Source organism: Enhydra lutris, unplaced genomic scaffold, assembly GCF_002288905.1.
Source record: "Enhydra lutris kenyoni isolate GAN:26980312 unplaced genomic scaffold, ASM228890v2 scaffoldscaffold39, whole genome shotgun sequence".
Lineage (NCBI taxonomy): Eukaryota > Metazoa > Chordata > Mammalia > Carnivora > Mustelidae > Enhydra > Enhydra lutris.
In genome coordinates this window covers 27211319-27232365 of record NW_019154123.1, presented here as the reverse complement: position 1 = coordinate 27232365, position 21047 = coordinate 27211319, and the positions used below count along the sequence as shown (strand labels likewise).

Genomic DNA, 21047 nt, shown 5'->3' with positions numbered 1-21047 from the left:
GATTCATTTTATATTTTTAAATAGGTAATACATTCATATGGCACAAAATTCAATAGGAATAAAAGCTTTTACAGTGAAAAGTCTTCCTTCTCTGTTAACCACCCAGGTCTTCTCTGAGACAGCTAATACAGTTTTCTTATGTATCCCTGTAGTAAAATGTAATTCTATAAATATATTAATATACAAACACAGTTGGGTGCTTAACCAACTGAGCCACCCCTTAAAAATATTAAGTAATCTTTACACCCAACGTGGGGCTTGGACTTACAACCCTGAGATCAAGAGTTGCATGATCTACTGACTGAGCCCGCCAGGCTCCCCTATAGTTCATAGATGGACTTCAGGTTGTCAGAAGTTTCTGAAATTCCATGCCAAATTTTGTTTGTGATTTTTTTTTTTCCTTTTTAGGGAAAAGGTCCATAGTTTTCATCAGTTTCTACAAAAGAGCCAAGGACTTTTTTGATCTGATTCCTCTGTGACAATTCCCTACCCATTAACTACTTTAAGATTCAGTTATTCCTCTTATAATGTTGATGTTAAATCTAAATGTTGATGTTAAAAACTACCCTTTAATAGTTCCTTGTATGTTAATGGTTTCCTCCTCTCCACTGTAACCTGGTTAACATTTCCTATTTCCAATCCTAGATATATCCTTGGACCCCAGGTTAGAACCTTTTGTTTAGTAGTGCTTCTTAAATTTTAATGGGCATATAGATCACCTGGAGAACTATATTTGAACTATATATATCAAATTTAAGGTGACAGAGGTATGGAAAATGAATATTTTGGTGCAGTAGATCTAGAATGGGTTTTGTGATCCTGCATTTATTTATTTATTTACCTTTTATTTTTTAAGATTTTATTTATTTGTCAGAGAGAGCGAGCACACCCACAAGCAGGGGTGGTGGCAGGCAGAGGGAGAAGCAGGCTTCCTGCTGAGCAAGGAACCTGATGCTGGGACTTGATCTCAGGACCCTGGGATCAGGACCTGAGCTGAAGGCAGGCACTTAACAATCTGAGGCACCCAGGCATCACTGTGATCCTGCATTTCTAATGAAATTCTAGGTCATGCTGTTGCTAGACCACAGTTTGAGTAGCAGAGGGCTAAGACTATACATACCTTGAGGTCTTGTGCTGTTACGTAGAATCCAGTATAGTTTCCCTCCTCACATTTATTAATTCACTTATTGCTTCATTTTTTTCATTTTATCTGCAAGCTATAAATACCATGTATTTATCAGGCTCTAAACTACTTAATAGGCATACATAGGTGATAAAACGTGAGTCCTACTTCCTTGAACTAGTTTTTGTCTTGTTTGGTAAACAAAGCAACTAAATTGGTTATGTTGGCCTTGAGTTGGTGGTACATAGTAAAGTGCTCAAAGATTAACTAAGTGGATGAAGTACTTTTGGGATAGCCAATAGACAGTTCATCTGGACTGTTGATTTTTTTTTTTTTTTTTTTTTTTAAGAGAAAGGGGGAGAGAGAGGCTAGGGCAGGGAAAGGGGCAGAAGAAGATAGAGAATCTTACCTCACACAGGGCTCAATCGCACAACCCTGAGATCACGACCTGAGCTGAAATCAAGAGTCAGCTGCTTGGGGCGCCTGGGTGGCTCAGTGGGTTAAGCCTCTGCCTTCGGCTCAGGTCGTGATCCCGGGGTGCTGGGATCGAGCCCCGCATCGGGCTCTCTGCTCAGCGGGGAGCCTGCTTCCTCCTCTCTCTCTGCCTGCCTCTCTGCCTACTTGTGATCTCTCTTTCTGTCCAATAAATAAATAAAATCTTAAAAAAAAAAAAGTCAGCTGCTTAACTGCCTGAGCCACCCAGATGCCCCATCGCATTAATTCTGATAACATGACCTACAGTTACATTAAATATGATCACTACATTTCATTTTTGGCTAGTTGTATTTGTCATCTGCCAAAACCCTTAGGTTCCTTTCTCATGTGAAGAACAGGGCTTTGGATATATTGAATTTGAGGTGACAGAGATGTATAAAAGCAGAATTGTCCTGTAGGCATTATAAATGTAGCTTTAGTTTAAAAAAAAAAGGTTAATTTGCTATTACTATCTTGAGAGTAGTTACAGACATATAAAGAAAGAAGAGTATTAGAGGGAGCCTTACCTATTTTGTTTTTTTATCATAACCACAGTATTGCGTAGGTGATTTATATATTTGTTTTGCTTTGACAAATATTAAAAATCATGAGGTTTTCTTCCTTCTAATACTGTAAGCATATAATCTGCTATTTCAACAACATAAAAAAATATATATAAACTACATGGTAACAAAATAATAGTGTTTAAATGTTTTTCTTTTATGATACAGTGCAATTGAAGAGGCTTATGTAGAAATGGCAACAAAGGGCGCCTGGCTGGCTCAGTTGGTAGATCATATGACTCTGAGTCTTGGGGTTGTGAGTTCAAGCCCCATGTTTGGTATAGAGATTACTTTAAAATAATAAAATAAATCTTTAAAAAAAACCCGAAATGACAAAATGATCTATAGTTCTAACAGACTTTCTCATCAACTTTAGTACAATTATTGAAGCGTTACTGTGTACCTAATGTTTCTGTACAATCATCTTTTTTGTTAGCTTAAATGTGTTCATCAGAATCATCCATGGAGCTTTAGAAAGTACACATATCTCAGCTCCACCCCAGAGATTCTGATTAAGTAGATCAAGAACAGGGCTAACACCCATAGTTTCTCAAACCTGTTGACTTTGACTTGACAAATTGACTTAAGTAGGCACCCTAGTTGAGAACGTTGTCTGTAAGCAGATGCAAGCTATTTTGTATGATACTTACTTTGCACTTAGCAGCAGCTGATAGCAACTTTTAAACTAACAATTTAAAGCTTTCACTTGCATTTAGTAGTTAAATGTAAGGGGAGAGCAGCATATTTGAGTCACAGAAAATAAATCCAAATACAGATGCTTTATTGTTTAAAAGGTAGCTAGGAAAGAAACCTTATAAAATATCCCTTTTGAAAATATTCCATATCTAATTCATGGTGTGTTTGGTTTTATCTTTTTCTCCCTAGTGAGTGGAGTGCCATAGAGAAAGAAATGGGTGATGGACTGCAGAGTGCTGGTCACCATATGGATGTGTAAGTACCTAGAACAGTTAAGGTAAAACCTGGGGTGAAGTCTAGTGGTAAAATGTTAGTGATTCTTCTGTTTTTATCAAGTGTGCTGGCTTTTATATTATACACTGTGGATCCAGATCTGACTTAGACAAGTTTATTTCAGGAATGAAGGTTAATTTAAAAACATTAAAAAATCAAATCAGTCCAGTTCATGTATTAGTAGAATAAAGAAGAAAACCTGCATGTTAAGTTCAGTACATGAAGAAAAACATTGCAGCATCCACTCACAATAAAAATGCTCATCAAACCAAGAATAAAAGGAATTTCTTCAGTTTAAAACTTAAAACTAGTATTGTACCTAATAGTGAAATATTAAAAATGAAAACTTAGAGATAATACTGTATTTAACAGTGAAATATTGATGCTTTTTCCAAGGAATAAGGCAAGATTGTCTGCTCTTACCACTTCCTGTAAACAGTGTTCTAGTAAGTCCTACTCAGGCTAGAAAAAAACAAGTAAGAGGCATTAGTCTTAGAAAGGAAGAATTAAAACTATCTTTTTTTGTAGTTAGCAGGATCTTTTACATGGAAAATCATAAAGAATCAACCAAAAATATTCTAGAATTAACAGCTGAATTTAACAAGGATGCCAAATATAAGATCAGTGTATTAAAAATAAAACTGTTGGAACGCCTGGGTGGCTCAGTGGGTTAAGCTGCTGCTTTCGGCTCAGGTCATGATCTCAGGGTCCTGGAATCGAGCCCTGCATCGAGCCCTGCATCGGGTTCTGCTGAGCAGGAAGCTTGCTTCCCCCATTCTCTCTGCCTGCCTCCCTACCTACTTGTGATCTGTCTGTCAAATAAATAAATAAAATCTTTAAAATAAAAAAAAAATAAATAAAGCGTTTTTATATACTAGCAACAAATTGAAAGGCAATACTTTTTATAATAGCATCAAAACAAAATTTTACAGATTAATAAAGACTTCATATATAAACCCTGCTGAGAGAAAATTTTAAAGACCTAAATAAATGGAGAGGATTAATGTATGTCTTCATGGATTGGAAAACTCAGTAGTGTTAATATGTCCATTCTTCCCAAACTGCAGTCCCAGTCAAAATTCTGATCACTTTTTAATGGAAATTGTTACACTAATTCTAAAGCTTACATAGAAATTCAAAGGACCTAGAGTAGCCAAAACAGTCTTGAGAATGAACAAACCTGGAACTTATTACCTGATTTCTTTCTTTCTTTCTTTTTTAGATTTTTTAAAAAGATTTTTATTTATTTATTTGAGAGAGAGCATGAGAGGGCAGAAGGTCAAAGGGAGAAGCGGACTCCCCATGGGGCTGGGAGTCCAATGCAGGAGTTGATCCTGGAACTCCGGGATCATGACCTGAACCGAAGGCAGTTGCTTAACCAACTGAACCACCCAGGCACCCCATATTACTTGATTTCAAGACTTACTATAAAGATACAGTAATTATCAAGATAGGATTTGACACAAAGGTAAACAGATCAATGGAACAGAATAAAGTCCAGAAATAGACCAGCATTTAAATAGTACATTTCAAGAAGTGGTTCTGGAATAACTGGTTATCTACATGGAAAAAAATTAACCTTGAGCTATTTCTCCTACCTTACATAAAAACTAATGTAATTTGGATCATATACATAAGTATAAAAGCTAAAATTACAGCTTTTAGTAGAATACATAAGAGAATATCATTGCAAACTTCAAATTAGCAAGGATTTCTTAAAGAGAACATGAAAAAATTTTTAAATGGTGAATTGTCCTTTATCAAAATTAAATATTTTGCTTACCAGAAGATACTATTATAGGTGGGGAGGAATGTGGGTAGTTAGTGTTAGAGAAGATGAAGGCGTTGTGATGATAGTGGTTAAAGTTTGCAGAACAGTGTGAATGTACTTAATGCCACTTAACTACATGTAAAAATTATTACAAAGTAAGTTTTATGTTTATTTAACACACACACACACACACACACACACACAAGATACCATTAAAATATTGAAGAGGCAAGCCAGTGACTAGGAGTAAACATTTCCAAGCACAGTATATAAAGAACTCTTACAACTCAGTAATAAAGAGACAAAAAATACTTATTTTAGCTAAATATGTCTTTGGGCCATATTCAAGCTAACTGGCTACTTTCTAACCAATTTGCTTAACCCTAAGAAGTTTTCCTGTATTCTGTTGATTTAGCATTTTCAGGAATTTAGGATTATCCCTTCAGTTGATTTATTTAAAGCATTAAATACAATTAATTTCAGTACTGCTATCTAAAAATCATTACCACTTATATTTTTCTACCCAAGGATGTGCTATTTATCTGTTCACTGTTTCCTGTCTTCAAGCCACCAACCCTGTGGTTCCTCTTTCTTGTTTCCTTAACATGAACTCTTTGAGAATCACAGATTTATGAATTAAAGGCAGTTTTTCCCACTCTTACCAGTGATTCTCAAGACTTTCTTCAGTCACATAAAAGAAATTCCATACAAATACAAGTTTGTAATTACAGAATATGTACTTTGCCTGTTTTATAAATCCTTTAAGCACATAGCTTTTCAGTGACTCTTAATGTAGGTTTATTTATTTATTTTTACAACTCCAGTAACTTGTTTTCTTGCCTACATAAAGCAGGTCTGGAGACATAGTATATATTTTTCTTTCTTTCTCATGCCAAGAAGTCAGAATTAATTTGAAAAAAGGACGCCTATTACACCATACAGAAATAGTACATGACATAACCCACGTCCTTACGGAATTTGTAATATGATTGAAGAAGTAAAACCAACACATGACACATTTGATAAAATATAAGTTGTGGATTGTTGATAAAAGATCAGAAGTGGGGGGCACCTAAATTGTAGCTCAGTGGATTAAGTGGCTGACTTTGGCTCAGGTCATGATCTTGGGGTCCAGGGATCAAGCCTTGAGTTGTCTCTGCTCAGCAGGGAGCCTGCTTCTCCCTCTGCCCCTCCCCCGTTCATGCACACCCTCTGTCTTTCAAATAGATAAATAAATAAAATCTTAAAAAAAAAGATCAGAAGTAGAGTGATGACTAAGGACTAGAGTAGTCTGGGAAGATTTCCCAGAGGTGCCGAGATATGTGCTTGTAGGATTTGGAGAAACAGTGTGGAGAGCTGTCAGATTTCTGTACGAGGAAGGACTCAGGTCCAGGAAAGAGAATGGCATGACAATGAGGGGCTTGACCAGATCAAAGCACAGGTTGCTATTGAGAATTAGTATAAAATAAGGCTTCTAAAGTTTTCTGTAGTCTTACTCTCTTTTTCCTTTTGTAGCTTTAGGGATACTGTATGTAGTTGCTGCCAGGAACATCTGAGCACCAATTACACTAAACTCTTACTTTTTCCACAGATTTTGTAGCCCCTTCATAAAATATCTTTGAACAAAAGATATTATAGTCTTCCGGTGCTGCTTAAGCTCCCTGTAAGAAGGACCTTTGTTTGTTTGTTTTTATTTCCAAACCATTGCTGATTGAAACATTTTGGTAAAATTCAGTAAAATTTTCATGGTAATTAAAAATTGCCATGTCTGAATGCTTATTCTCATTTTGTGTACTTACTTTTGTTAGGGGTAGCAAATAGCATTGCTTTTGATCATTAATACTTTGTATCATGATAAAAGTTTATATGCAGTGTTTTTTAAACAGGTATGCATCTTCTATTGATGATATTTTAGAAGATGAAGAACATTATGCAGATCAGTTAAAGGAGTATCTGTTTTATGCAGAAGCGTTGCGGTAAGTATAATAAATGTTCCAGATGTAGCCGTGTGGCTGGCTGGTTACCATTCTTCATATGTTGCCAGAAAGTAAAGATAGTAAGGTGATTTTTAAATGAATTCATCCCCCAAGTATTGACTGAGGTCTCATTGTAATCCTCGGTGTTGCAGAGTGACAGGCATAGACATTTAAGACAAGCTCTGTTCTTGAAACAATATTGATAAAACTTGTCAGTCTCCAACCTCAGGTTTGTTTCGTATGTTGTTCTGCTTTTTTCAGTTTGTAGATTGGATGCAAAATACAGATTGAATGTATGTAGCCTTGTCACTAGGCAGTATGTTGCCATTTTTATTCTGTAATTCTTTCCACGTCTGCTTTTCTTCTTACTAAGTTTGTGTAAGTTCTTAATATCAGCACTTTGTCTTCTGTTTTTATGGTATCTCTTACAGAGCCAAACAGAATTCTCTGGTATATAGTTCTGTTTAATAAAGAAGAAAGTAGTATACTTTTTCTGTCCAATTTTAAAAAAATGAATCGTTTTCCTGGAATAGGTGGCTTTTGGTCATAGCCACTTTTGGTTATTTTTCCATCACCTTTTTTTTTTTTTCCCCCTAAATATCCCATCACTTTAAAAGCAGTATAAGAATTCTGTTAGGAGGGGCACCTGGGTGGCTCAGTGGGTTAAAGCCTCTGCCCTCGGCTCAGGTCGTGATCCCAGGGTCCTGGGATCGAGCCCCGCATCGGACTCTCTGTTCAGCAGGGAGCCTGCTTCCTCCTCTCTCTCTCTGCCTGCCTCTCTGCCTACTTGTAATCTCTGTCAAATAAAATAAATAAAATCTTAAAAAAAAAAAAAAAAGAATTCTGTTAGGATACCACAGCACCAATTTTCCTTTAGCTCTTGGGTAACTGGTGTGAAAATGTCCACACATTGTTAGCCTTGTTCCTTCTAAGACTTTGAGTTGTCAGGAGTCCAAGGTCACATTACAAAGCAAAAGAAAGTTGCTGAATGCAGTGGAATTTTGCACAGTTCTTAAGCACTGTAGGAAAGATTAATGTATATTGATATGTCCATGGTACATAGTTAAGTAAGATGAGATGTAGAATCACTTGAGGCATGTGCATATGTGTATTTGTAAGTGCCTACCTATGGTCTGGCAGAATATGCACCATCTGTTCATATAGATTTTGTTTGGAAGTTAGGGAAAAGAAAGAATTCTTGAAACTTTTTTTATTTTGTGCATTCCTGTAGTAGAATCTTTTTTTTTTTTTTAATGCTGTAGATTTTATGATAAAAACTAAGGCATTTTTTTTTCTAGGATTTATTTATTTGAAAGAGAGAGAGGGCATGTGTGCAATCAGGGAGCCAGGGCGGGCAGAAGGAGAAGAAGAGACTCTCAAGCAGACTCCCTGCTGAGCACAGAGCTTGACCCGGGGCTCAGTCTCACGACCCTGAAATCATGACCTGAGCCAAAGTCAAGAGTAGGACACTTAGCCAACTTAGCCACCTAGGCATCTCAAAACTAAGACATTTCTGTATAAAAAAGAAAATGTTGAGAGATCTTTTCAAAGAATATTCAGTTGGTTTATAAGATTCCACCATTAGTTTCTAAGTTATACAAAAGATTTTATTGTTTATGTAATAATGGTGAGTTTATTGAAAAAAATGTTGCAGATATCTAAAAAGCAACCCTTTTTTGTTAAGTATATGTAAAATTTTTATGCTTAGGTTCTGCTAGATTTAATTTTTAATATTGGGCTACTACATTTTAAACTTGAAAATTCTATCTACAAAAAAAAAAAAAGAAAATTCTATCTACACTAGTTCTGAGCCTAGTAAGACATTCTGAATGCTTCCCCTCATCCCCTGAAAAAAATTTTAATATGTTAAAAAGGAAGCCACAAAAATTAAATGGCAGCACTTTTTTTCATCCCTAGGGCTGTATGCAGGAAACATGAACTTATGCAGTATGACTTGGAGATGGCTGCTCAGGACTTAGCATCCAAAAAGCAGCAATGTGAGGAACTGGCAACTGGGGTGAGTGTTTCCATTTAGGTCTCTGCATCATTGCCACAAGCCATATAAGGAAGCAGCTGTAGCTATAATACTCAGGATACCTGTAGCTTTTAATAGGGGAATAATTTATGGGCAACTTTATAATTCTTTGGGTTGTGATCTTGATATAAAAAGATATAAGCCATTAAAACATTGTATTTATATGGCATTTTAAGAAATTCTGCCAGGGCACCTGGCTGGCTCAGTCAGTGGGGCATGCAGCTCTTGACCTCAGGGTTGTGAGTTGACATGGGGTGTACAGATTACTTAAAATAAAATCTTAAAAAAAAAATTCTGCCAACATTGCTCTTTGTAGTAAGTATCTTTTCATTTATGCTAAGTCCAAATGAAAAAAACATTATTCTTTGTGATTGAAATAATGACCTTTGTCAGGTTTACTTTTATAAAATATATTAGAGAAATTTTAGTTTACTTTGAAAAGCCTTACCCAGTTAAAATCAGTGCTTCTTTGCTAAGAAGGAGCTTTTGGTATACAGTGAATATTTGTGAAGAAAATTCCATATCTTATTGTATGAACCTTAGACCGTTTTTATAATCAGTTTTCCACTGTCTAGCCATTTTCTTGGAATAAAGTGTAGTGAGAATACACAACCTGGAAATAATGGAACAGTGACAGTGCCACCATTTATCAGCCGCTTCATAGTTAACAAGTACTTCGGTATGTCTGAAAAGCTGCAGATGTATGTGGGAAAAGACTGTTGGCCACAAAACATGAATACACTAGGCTTGATTTATTTTTAAAACTCGGGAACTTCCCAGGCCATTTTCAGGGAGCAGGGTTCTCTACTCCTCCATGTGAAGGGAAAAGTGTTTCAGTGAACTATGGAGAGTGAGGAGGTGTTGAAGCTGCAATGCTTGAGGTTTCTCTCCAAGCGAAGGCATCCTATTTTATAGATAGATACCCAAGTTTCAGTGTGTGTTATACAGATTTAAAATTTTTTTGTTTCTTTGTGTGTGTTTGGTCTATTTCCTTTATTGCCTGTTGAATTTTATCTATTTTTTAATGCCCTAAAGAAATATAAAAAAATATGACCTCTGATCTAAAGAAATAACTTGCCTAATACTTCACGTAGAAGTTTTCCATTCGATAAGAAGTTCAGTTAGAATTTTTTTCTTTTTGACTATTCCATATTATTCAAGTGTTAGGAATCATATTAGGAGCCCCTTGGTTATAAGACTTAAGAGGCTTCTGTCTGAGGTATGGGGAAAATGGCAAAAGTTTTTGTTTCTCTCTCTTTTTTTAAAAGATTTTATTTATTGGGCACCTGGGTGGCTCAGTGGGTTAAAGCCTCTGCCTTCAGCTCGGGTCATGATCCCAGGGTCCTGGGATCGAGCCCCACATCGGGCTCTCTGCTCAGCAGGGAGCCTGCTTCCTCCTCTCTCTCTCTCTCTGCCTGCCTCTGCCTATTTGTGATCTCTATCTGTCAAATAAATAAATAAAATCTTTAAAAAAAAAAAAGATTTTATTTATTTATTTGACACAGCCCGATATGGAGCTCGATCCCAGGACCCCGAGATCACGACCCGAGCCGAAGGCAGTGGCTCAACCCACTGAGCCACCCAGGCGCCCCTTTGTTTCTCTTTTTTTAAAAAAATGTTTAATTGTGGTTTAAATATACATAGCAAAATTTGTCAGCTTAACCATTTTTTTAAACTGGTTTTTTCTCTTTTTAAACTGGGGTTTTTCTCTTTTTCTTTTTCTATTTATATATGTATATATCTACCTACCTTGAAGGATTTTATTTTTAAGTAATCTCTACACCTAATGTGAGGCTTGAACTCAAAACCATGAGATCAAGAGCCACCCAGGCATCTGTATTTTTCTTTCTTTCTGTGTGGTTTTTTTTTTAGATTTATTTATTTATTTATTTATTTGACAGATCACAAGTAGGCAGAGAAGCAGGCAGAGAGAATGGGGGGAAGCAGGCTCCCCACTGAGCAGAGAGCTTGATGTGGGGCTCCATCCCAGGACCCCGAGATCATGACCTGAGCCAAAGGCAGAGGTTTAACCCACTGAGCCACCCAGGTGCCCCTGTATTTTTCTTTTTAAAGTCTTATGATTTCAAGCTTACAAAATAGTGGGAAAAAATTAGTACACCTATTGAATTTACACTGATATGAATTAAAAGCAGTTTTACGAGAGCATGGGTTAAAGAATGGTTGTACTAGGGATCATCTTAACCATTTTGAAGTGTACGGTTCAGTAGTAGTAAGTACATTCACATCGTTGTGTAGCCAACCTCCAGAACTCTCTTCCTGTTGAAAATTGAAACTCTGTACCATTAAATATCAACTATCAATTTCCCTTCCCTCCAGCCCTTTGCAGTCACTGTTCTGCTTTCTGTCTCTATGACTTTGACTGCTCTAGATACTTTACATTAAGTGGAATCATACAGTATTTGTCTTGTGACTTGTTTATTTCCACTTAGCATAATGTTCTCAGGTTCATCTTTGTAGTATCATGTGTCAGAATTCCCTTTGTTTTTCAGGCCGAATAATAATTCTTTGTACATATGTGGCACATTTTGTGTATCCACTCACCTGTTTTATTTCCTTTTAGACTGTGAGAACGTTTTCTTTGAAGGGAATGACTACCAAGCTCTTTGGTCAAGAAACTCCAGAGCAGAGAGAAGCCAGAATAAAGGTGCTAGAAGAACAAATAAATGAAGGAGAACAACAGTTAAAGTCTAAAAATCTGGAAGGCAGGTAAAAATGCTGAGATGTGTAACAAAGCTAGACATACGTACTACATGGCAGATTTTTTTTTATACCTTGTCCCTAACTCATTAACATTCCTGCATTATAGCCTATTCTTCCAGGGCATTATTTTTTTAAGATTTTATTTTTAAGTAGCCTCTATGCCTAGTGTGGGGCTTGAACTTAGAACCCTGAGATCAGGAGTCACAGGCTTCTCTGACTGAGCCAGGCAGGTGCCTCCATAATGGTTCTTCTAAACTGTAGAGATTGAGGGGCACCTGGGTGGCTCAGTTAAGTGTCTGTCTCTCGGTTTTGGCTCAAGTCGTGATATTGCAGTTGTGGAATTGAGCCCCGCATCAGGCTCTGCGCGAGGCGTGGATTCTGCTTCAAATTCTCTGTCCCTCCCTCTGCCCCTCCCCCATTCATGCACGCTCTCCCTCTCTGTCAAATAAATAAATAAATAAATAAATCTTTAAAGAAATAAAATGTAGTGATTGAATTCCTAAGGAATTTGAATGATCGAAAATCATGTTATAGAAACAGTTTTATTATGGGGGAAAAGAGTAAGAAGACTTTCAACTTACAATATTAGGTTCCTGCACTTTTCCTAATTTCTGTCCTTTGCACATTCCTTTCACCCTTTCTTCTCCATCACTTGACAAAGCCTGATCATTCTTCATTTCCCAGCTCTCGTGCTGCTTCCTTTTACTGCTAGCCTCACAGGCTCTCATAGCCCTTGGTTCATGTCACGATAGCATGGCGGTTTTGTTTTGGGTCGTCAGTTGTTCTCTGTGATTGTCCCTGCTTAAATTAAGTGCCTTTCAAAGCCAATGACTGTGTCTTTTTCATTTTTATGTTTTAACATCTTACATTGGGCTTGGCATGTAATTATTCCATAAATATTTCTGGAAATGCTGCTGTCAAAGTTCTGGCATCGCTTTTTCGCTTATTTTCCTTGCTGTTGTTTTTCATCTGATGATAAGTAGATGAAGGCAGACCAACAGTGTATCTGTCATTGGTGTTGAGGTATTTTTGTTAATTGTTAGAACTGTTTGTACCAAATAAGTAAAAGCAAACTTTTATGGATGGAATTTAAAGAGACAAGTGCCTCTCAGAATTTTTAAAACTCTGGTTGTTTAAAGCAAGTGTATAGGGGCGCCTGGTGGTTCAGTTAAGCATCCCTTTGGCTCAAATCATGATCCTGGGGTCCTGGGATTGAGCCCCACATCAGGCTCCCTGCTCAGGGGGAAGCCTGCTTCTCCCTTCTGCCTATAGCTCCCCCTGCTTGTACGTACTCTCTCTCTCTCTCTGTGTGTCAAATAAATAAATAAAATCTTGGGAAAAAACAAAAAAACACATGAAGTTATTTTAAAAAAGGGCAAGTATATAATAATTGTGATACATAATATATCTTGTCAAAAGAGTGTGTGTTTTCTAGTGACCCCAGGAGGACTTCACCTGGCCTCTGTTAGGCTTGTGAGCTGGTTCAGAGAGCCATCCACACTGTTTTATAGGAATAATTTAAAGCTGGGATTCTTGTGGCAAGAATATTGATTATTAAAATGTAGACGAATGTATGACTGTCTCTGCTGCTTCTCCTAGTATGATTTTTAGGAAGAGAAAAATAGAATATCTTATACAGATGATAGCTTTTTCCTCCATATAGATAAAAACCAAAGCAAACGAGAACTGGTTATTAGAATTTATAATATAGTGAGCTGAATTTGAATAAGAATAATAATGATGACTACACACTTTATTTCAGAGAATTTGTGAAAAATGCTTGGGCTGATATTGAACGCTTCAAAGAACAAAAGAACCATGATTTAAAGGAGGCCCTCATAAGCTATGCAGTCATGCAGATCAGTATGTGCAAAAAGGTAGGTGAAGGTTCAAGTATATTCAGAAGTGCTTGCAAATTTCTTTAAAACTGGTTTCTCTTATTTGGACCAGAGTGTTTATTATTCTAAAGCCCATTGTTCTCCCCTTTCCAGAATGTTTTCCAGTTTCTTTACTTAACTTTGAAAGAGTATTATAACCAGAATGTTAACTATTAAGTCTTCACTCACCTGAAGTTCCAAATTTGTATGCCTGTTTATATCTAGCATTTGAAAATATGTACCAACAACGTTACTTGGATTATATGATGTTCTTGGACAGGGGGTAAGATATTATTCCTAACAGTGATCTATAGTACTGTGATTGGAAGATAGCTTAAACATTGTTTGGGGGAAATATGGTTATGATATGGTTTGTTGTCATAGTAAGTCTTTCATGTGACTGATATCCATAGTAGAAGATAAGAACATGGGAGCTTATTCTGTTTAAATAAGTGTTTTGACAATGCTGAAATCTTTAAAATGCTATGGTAAGAAGAAAATATAAAACATTCCTTTTTTTTTTTTAAAGATTTTATTTATTTGACAGAGATCACAAGTAGGCAGAGCGGCAGGCAGAGAGAGGAGGAAGCAGGCTCCCTGCCGAGCAGAGAGCCTGATGCGGGGCTCGATCCCAGGACCCTGAGATCATGGCCTGAGCCGAAGGCAGAGGCTTTAACCCACTGAGCCACCTAGGCGCCCCAAAAACATTCCTTCTTTTTTAGGACCCATGATCTACCTGTGTGTCCGTTAGTACCAATGCTTTACATAATGTTTAGCTCGTCACCATTTACCAAGAGATTTAACATGCATTATCTCTGTAAATTGTATAACAAGAAGATTTCTCACAGTTATAAAGACCTTCTTAGAGGGAAAAATCATACTCATATAAACAACTTGTGCTTTAATTCACCCAAAATGTGTATTTTCTAGCTAGACATCATCACTTCCCTAGCTCTTTCCACTTGGTATCACCAGCAGTAGCGTAGAGAGCAAAGACATGTTAAGATGTAAACGCTGGACTCTAGCATTAGTCACGTGGGCTCCTCTTGTATTGGGCGAATTCATATTTGTGCCTGAGTTCAAGTGTAAGTTACTTCACATAGTGGATCTCTGAGGTCATTTAAGATATGTTAAAATCATGAGTGATCCATCTGCACACGCCCATGGGTGAGTATGATTGCAGGTTGATAGTATGTGTGGGTTTTTTTTTTTTTTAAGACTTTATTTACTTATTTATTTATTAGAGAGCAAGCAAGCAAGTGTGCGAGTGGGAAGGGGAGGAGCAGAGGGAGATAGAGAATCCTTGACTTCATGCTGAGCACAGAGCCTGACACGGGACTCGATCCCATGACCCTGAGATCATGACCTGAGCCCAGATCAGGAGTCAGGGCACCCAAGGACTGAGCCACCCAGGTGCCCCACAGCTTGATAGTGCTTTTATCTGTTGCTCTTCCTGCCAACTCCTGCTGCCTCCCTGCTTCACAGATTGCTTCACATTTAATCTTTTTTCTAATCTTTCTTTTTTTTAAAAAAAGATTTTATTTATTTATTTGACAGAGAGAGATCACAAGTAGACAAAGAGGCAGGCGGAGAGGGAGAGAGGGAAGCAGGCTCCCTACTGAGCAAAGAGCCCGATGCGGGACTCGATCCCAGGACCCTGAGATCATGACCTGAGCCGAAGGCAGCGGCTTAACCCACTGAGCCACCCAGGCGCCCCTAATCTTTCTTTTTTTAATCTTGGGAGGTCTGAAAGATAATACAAATTTTTTGAGTTGGTTTTGTTTTGTTTTTGTAAAAGACTTATTCATAAACTCCTTGCGATCTTCCGTTTTCTGCTTTTACAAAGTAAAATGCAGACTATATAATGGCTCAAAGGACTTTTCTCCCCCATTTTACCTAGGGTGGGATGGTTGAGGGTGCTGAAAATTAATCTCTGAATAAAAAAGATAACACTGTAGGTGTATTTGGATATACCATTGCATAACTTGTGTATCTACTCATGTGTCCTATGATAACTATAGGAAGCCAGTATACACACATGAGATTAAAAAGATGTGTATTCACCCTGTTTCCCAAGAGCAGTACTATAAAGTTTCATCATGTATTTTTTTCCTTAAGTGGAATAGATTTTTATATTTGAAAATCTGCAATGTTCTTTTTTTTTTTATGAACTTAAAATTAAGTAGGAGAAGAGAAGATTAATATTAGTTTTTCTCAGATGGATATGGGTATCTATATTTTGTTTATTTTACTTGAGCATTAACTTTTCAGATATACCGTACTTCGTTATAATGTCAGCTATCCAAAGTGGCAATTGCATGTAATCAAGTGACTAAATTGTAGCAGTAGTAAACCAAAACAAAATACTTACAGGGATGCCTGGGTGGCTCAGTTGCTTAAGTGTCTACCTTTGGCTCAGGTCATGATCTCTGGGTCTTGGGATCAAGTCCCCATCAGGCTCCCTGCTCAGTGGGGAGCCTACTTCTGTCTTGTCTCTGCTGCTCCCTCTGCGTGTGCTTGCTCTGATAAAAAAATAAATAAAATCTTTAAAAAAATTTACATAAGAAGTATTAATATTAGCACTTAAAAATCAAGGATCACTTTTAAGTGTTTTCTTGGTTAACATTTTTGGTAGTGAATTTTCTAATTTGTTGAATCAAGAAATACTTGATTAATTTTTAAGCTACTTTATCTTTTTAAATTTTAAGAATTGTCATAAGGAAAAAGATGTTCCATGCAAATGGAAATGGGGAAAAAAAGCAAGGGTGGCAATACTTATATCAGACAAAGTAGACAAAACCAACTTTAAAATAAAGACTGTAACAAGAGACAAAGAAGGGCATTACATCATGATAAAGGGAACAGTCCAACAAGAGGATAGAACACTTGTAAATACTTTCCAGACACTGGAACACTGTGAAGTAATATTAACAGATACAAAGGGAGAAATTGATGGTAAGACAACAGTAGTAGGGGATTTTAACACCCCACTTACATCAGTGGGTAGACCATCAAGACAGAAAATGAATAAGGAAACAGTATCTTTGAGTGACACTTTAGGCCACATGGCCTTAACAGATATATATAGAATATAACCTCCCAGAGCAACAGAATATACATTCTTTTCAAGTGCACATGGAACATTCTCCAGAATAATCACACATTTGGCCACAAAACAAGTCTCAGTAAAATTTAAGAAGACTGAGATTCCTGGGTGGCTCAGTTGCTTACGCCTTTGGTTCAGGTCATGATCCCGGGATCCTGGGATCAAGCTGCACATTGAGCTACCCGCTCCCTCTCCCTCTGCTCCTCCCCCTAGCTTGTGCTGTCTTGCGCGCTCTCTCTCGCTCTCTCTCTCTAGAATCCTTTAAAAAAAATTTAAGACTGAGATAATATCATTTTTCCTGACCACAATTGTATGAACTAGAAATCAGTCACAAGAAAAAAACTGGAGGGCGCCTGGGTGGCTTAGTTGGTTGAGCTCAGGTCATGATCTTGGAGTCCTGGGATTGAGTCCCACGTCTGGCTCCCAGCTCCACAGGGAGTCTGCTTCTACCTCTAACCTTCTCCCCTCATGCTCTCTCTCACTTTCTCTCTCTGTCTGAAATAAATAAAATCTTCAACAAAAAAAAAAAGGAAAAATGCAAATATGCAGAGGCTAATAGCATGCTACCAAACCTCCAGTAAGTCAGTGAGGAAATCAAAGAGGTAATCATAGTGAAAATGAAAACACAATGGTCCACAATCTTTGAAATGCAGCAAAAGCAGTTCCAAGAGGGAAATTTATAGCGATAACAGGCTAAACCTCAGGAAACAAGAAAAATGTCAATCTAACCTTGCATTTAAGGGACTAGAAAAAGAATAAAGCCCAAGATTAGTAGAAGGTAGGAATTGAATAAAGATCAGAGCAGAAAAATTAATTATCATAAAACTAACATACTCTTATTGCAAAAATTATGAAAATCCAGAAGCATAGTAGGTAAAAATTCTTCTCCTCTTGCACCAACTCCCTTTTGAAACCTCACCTCACCACTGTTACAGACTTCATGTGTATCCTTCCAGATGTTGTTGTACATTTACAGTCATTTAGAAAATACACACTTCCCTCTTCCCCACAAAAACAGGACTATGTTACATGCTCTGCGGTGTTGTTTTCATTTGCCCATTTGACGTCTCATGGAGATCTTCCTAGAGCAGTGCGTTAGATCTCTTACCCTTTCTGACAACAAATACTCTCATCAGATACTACTTTATCCAGCCAGTTGGAGATATTTTAAAGGATTTTTTTAAAATTTGCTTTTCGTATTTCATCAGGAGGAGAAAGACAAAAGATTCTTGGTTTTTTCTTGTGTTTGAAGCCTTGATAACTTGGTAAATATTGACATGCTTTAAGTATTAAAATATTGCTTCTTCATGAATTAGCAGTTATTTGAGAATACGTATCTTGTTTGCTAAAAGCAAAAAACCTTTGTTTCTACCACTTTGTTAGATTTTAAAGTTTTATTTTTGTATACATGCATTTTTGTTTAAGCATATTAAGTATATTATATTAACTTTGTGCTAAATAGCGTGTTAGAACCACTGAGAAGAATTTTTTTTTTTTTAAAGATTTTTATTTATTTATTTGACAGAGAGATTACAAGCAGGCAGAGAGGCAGACAGAGAGAGAGGAGGAAGCAGGCTGCCGGATGTGGGGCTCGATCCCAGGACTCTGAGATCATGACCTGAGCCGAAGGCAGCGGCTTAACCCACTGAGCCACCCAGGCGCCCCCACTGAGAAGAATTTGATAATTTAGCCTGTTACTGGTTTTTATCAAAACATTAGTTGTTAGACTAATAATTTAATAAGCCATTAATTTTTTTAAAAATTCTGTTAATTTTTATTTAGTTGCTAAACTAATAAGGTTTTTTCCCTTTTGTTTTAAGTATTACATAGAAAAACTGCCTGAAAACTTGTTTGGTTTACAAATAGAAATGATGCAGTCATGTGATATGAGTAAATGAGTTTATGAAAAACTCAGTTTTCTAAAACTCAGTTTTCTTGAAAACTCAGTTTTCTAAAAAGAGAAGTTGTAGTAGGTCTTTCCCCATCTTGAAGATAGGCTATGCAGATAATTCTCTTTCTTTTCTCAGAAGCATTAGACATTCACTTCTATTAGCCATCGCCAGAAGTAGTGTCATATTTGCTGGACTTTTTAGTTGTTCCAGAAAGTGAAATTTAGCATACTAGTAAGCCAGATACTTTGGCTTTCAGAATCCTTCCAAAATCACATTTTAAAGTTTTCTTTTCTTTTCTTTGTTTTTTGTTTTGTTTTAGGGAATTCAAGTTTGGACCAATGCTAAGGAATGCTTTAGCAAGATGTAATCTTGTGAAATGAATTTCTCTTCAATCAAAGTGCCCCAGAACAGAAGCACAAGTAAATAAAAAAAAAAAAACCTAAGTTGCTACCCAGTATACACAAAAATATATATAAGTTGAGTCTATTCAACTTTCTTTAATTTGATTGTAGTTGTGTTTATACAGCACAAAAAGGATGTATTTTAATGAATCTTAAATATTATAATTTGAGGTTTTGGGGACTGGTGCTGATTCCAAAAAGTTAATTTGATAATATATACCAATAGATCGTTTGTCAGGCTTCTGAACCAATGACTGAATGTTAAAATGTTAGGTAATTTGTTTGTTTCAATGCCAGTTGTTTCCAACCTGTTTATGTAGGGAGTTTTTTCCTTATAATAAATTCCTATCTTTACTTGGTAAGACCCACTAATCTGTTATAGGGGGTTATTTTTTCTTGCCTTATATTGAGCTGTTTGGTTTGACAAAGCTCAGCAAAAACTGAGTGTGAAATTTTAAGATTTTCTTCCACATTCATTGATGCCCCCTATAATATTTGCATACACTAGAAAATGCCTTCAACTTGTGTTTTGCCACAATTTTGATACTGGTCAGAAATTTTATACTGCCAACAAAGAAGATTCAACTTCTTTGATATATAGTGGAACACATTGTTATGATCCAGGAATTGCTATATAGAAAGTTTTAATTGAATATGTTACATATAAGCACTAAATTCTTCTCTGATAATTCTTAACCTCAGTGATGAGCCTAAATTTACTCTGCTTGGCTCTCTACACATGGCATTTCAGGGTACAAGATGTAGCATTTCAATGTATGAGATATATGTAGTAAACATACGTGTTAGTATCTTCATTATTAACATCCTTCTTTTCCATTGCTTGGCTATAATTTTTGTAAAGATAAATTATATTGTTTCCGTGTGTGTGTGTGTGTGTGTGTGTGTGTGTGTGTTCGTGTTCGTGGTATATGTTCAGAAGCCAAGCACCCTCATTTTGCTAGCTTTGCAGTATTTTAAATGTGTTCTCATTATTACTAATTACGTGAAAAAAATCCCCAGTACTGTTCAGCATTTGACTTTTTTACATGTTTAAAATGTTGCTGGATTTTTGTGCTGTTTGCCAAACTTATACAATAAATAAATGAAGTATTGTGCTGATTTTCATATGATTTTTGTTATTTTAACAAAGTTACCTATACATATTAGTATCTGATGCCCTGTGAGAAAATAATAATACGTGCTATATTGTGTTTTGAAGTGTTTGTTTAATTTTACCAAAATGTTGGGTTTTTCAAAAAATAAGATGCTGAAATCAGATAAAATTTTTTATTTTTTTAAAAAATATTGCTAGAAGCAAAGATCATCTTTATAGGTACTTATTTCGTTCCACTGAATTATATCATCTCTTGACTCATGAAATAGCTTTTCATTTGGCATTTAAAAATCAAAACCTTCTCTCCAAAACTAACTTTAAACTAAATGTAAAATGTAGTAGTTTTTTTTTTTTTCTACTAGCTGTTTTAGTTTGAGAAGGCCATAGTTACCTGTGTTTTAAAAGATTAATTAGGAAAAATATTTTTTCTAAATCATGCAAATACTCACTTGGTTATATGTGTATTTAGGAATATCTTGACTTGAGTTGACTTTTTAAAAAGTTTCACTTGGTAGCTCAAATCATTCCTTTTAAAAGAAAAAACAAAACCAAACTCTTGAACTTGTTTTTTGTTTTAAGTAGGCTCCATGCCCAATGTGGGGCTTGAACTCATGACCCTGAGATTAAGAGTTTGCATGCTCTACTAACTGAGCATGCAGGCACCCACCCCCTCAAAAAAAACAAAAAACTCTTAAAGACGTTTTATGATGGAAATTATTTTTTGTACTATCCAGAATAAGTATAAAGAAAATAAGTGCAATAACCCTTTTCAAAACTGTTTAAAAATCAGAATGCTAAAATGAATTATTAAAGAGGAGTGGGGTTTAAATCTGCAAAGCTAAATATAAAAATACAAGGACTGAAGAAAAATGACTCATTACATTAATGTAAATAGTAACAGCGAAGATTTCATCTTGACAGTGTACTAGTGATGCAGTTGGTATAGTCAAAGCATTAAAATTAACTGAAGTCATACTTAACCTTCATTTACATCCAAAACTTGAGTATGTCTGAATGAGTCACTG

At 36.3% G+C, this 21047-nt stretch overlaps 1 protein-coding gene across 1 annotated transcript in view; it reads left to right on the top strand.

The window, feature by feature from the left end:
* The window catches only part of LOC111155026 (sorting nexin 4), a 69063-nt gene extending 49041 nt beyond the window's left edge, over positions 1-20022 (top strand). Inside the window, 6 exon segments of the mRNA XM_022515040.1 lie at positions 3046-3111; positions 6787-6876; positions 8794-8893; positions 11493-11638; positions 13395-13509; positions 18827-20022. Of these exon segments, the coding sequence (XP_022370748.1) occupies positions 3046-3111; positions 6787-6876; positions 8794-8893; positions 11493-11638; positions 13395-13509; positions 18827-18874 (565 nt within the window). The 3' untranslated portion in view covers positions 18875-20022.
* Positions 20023-21047: the final 1025 nt, after the last annotated feature.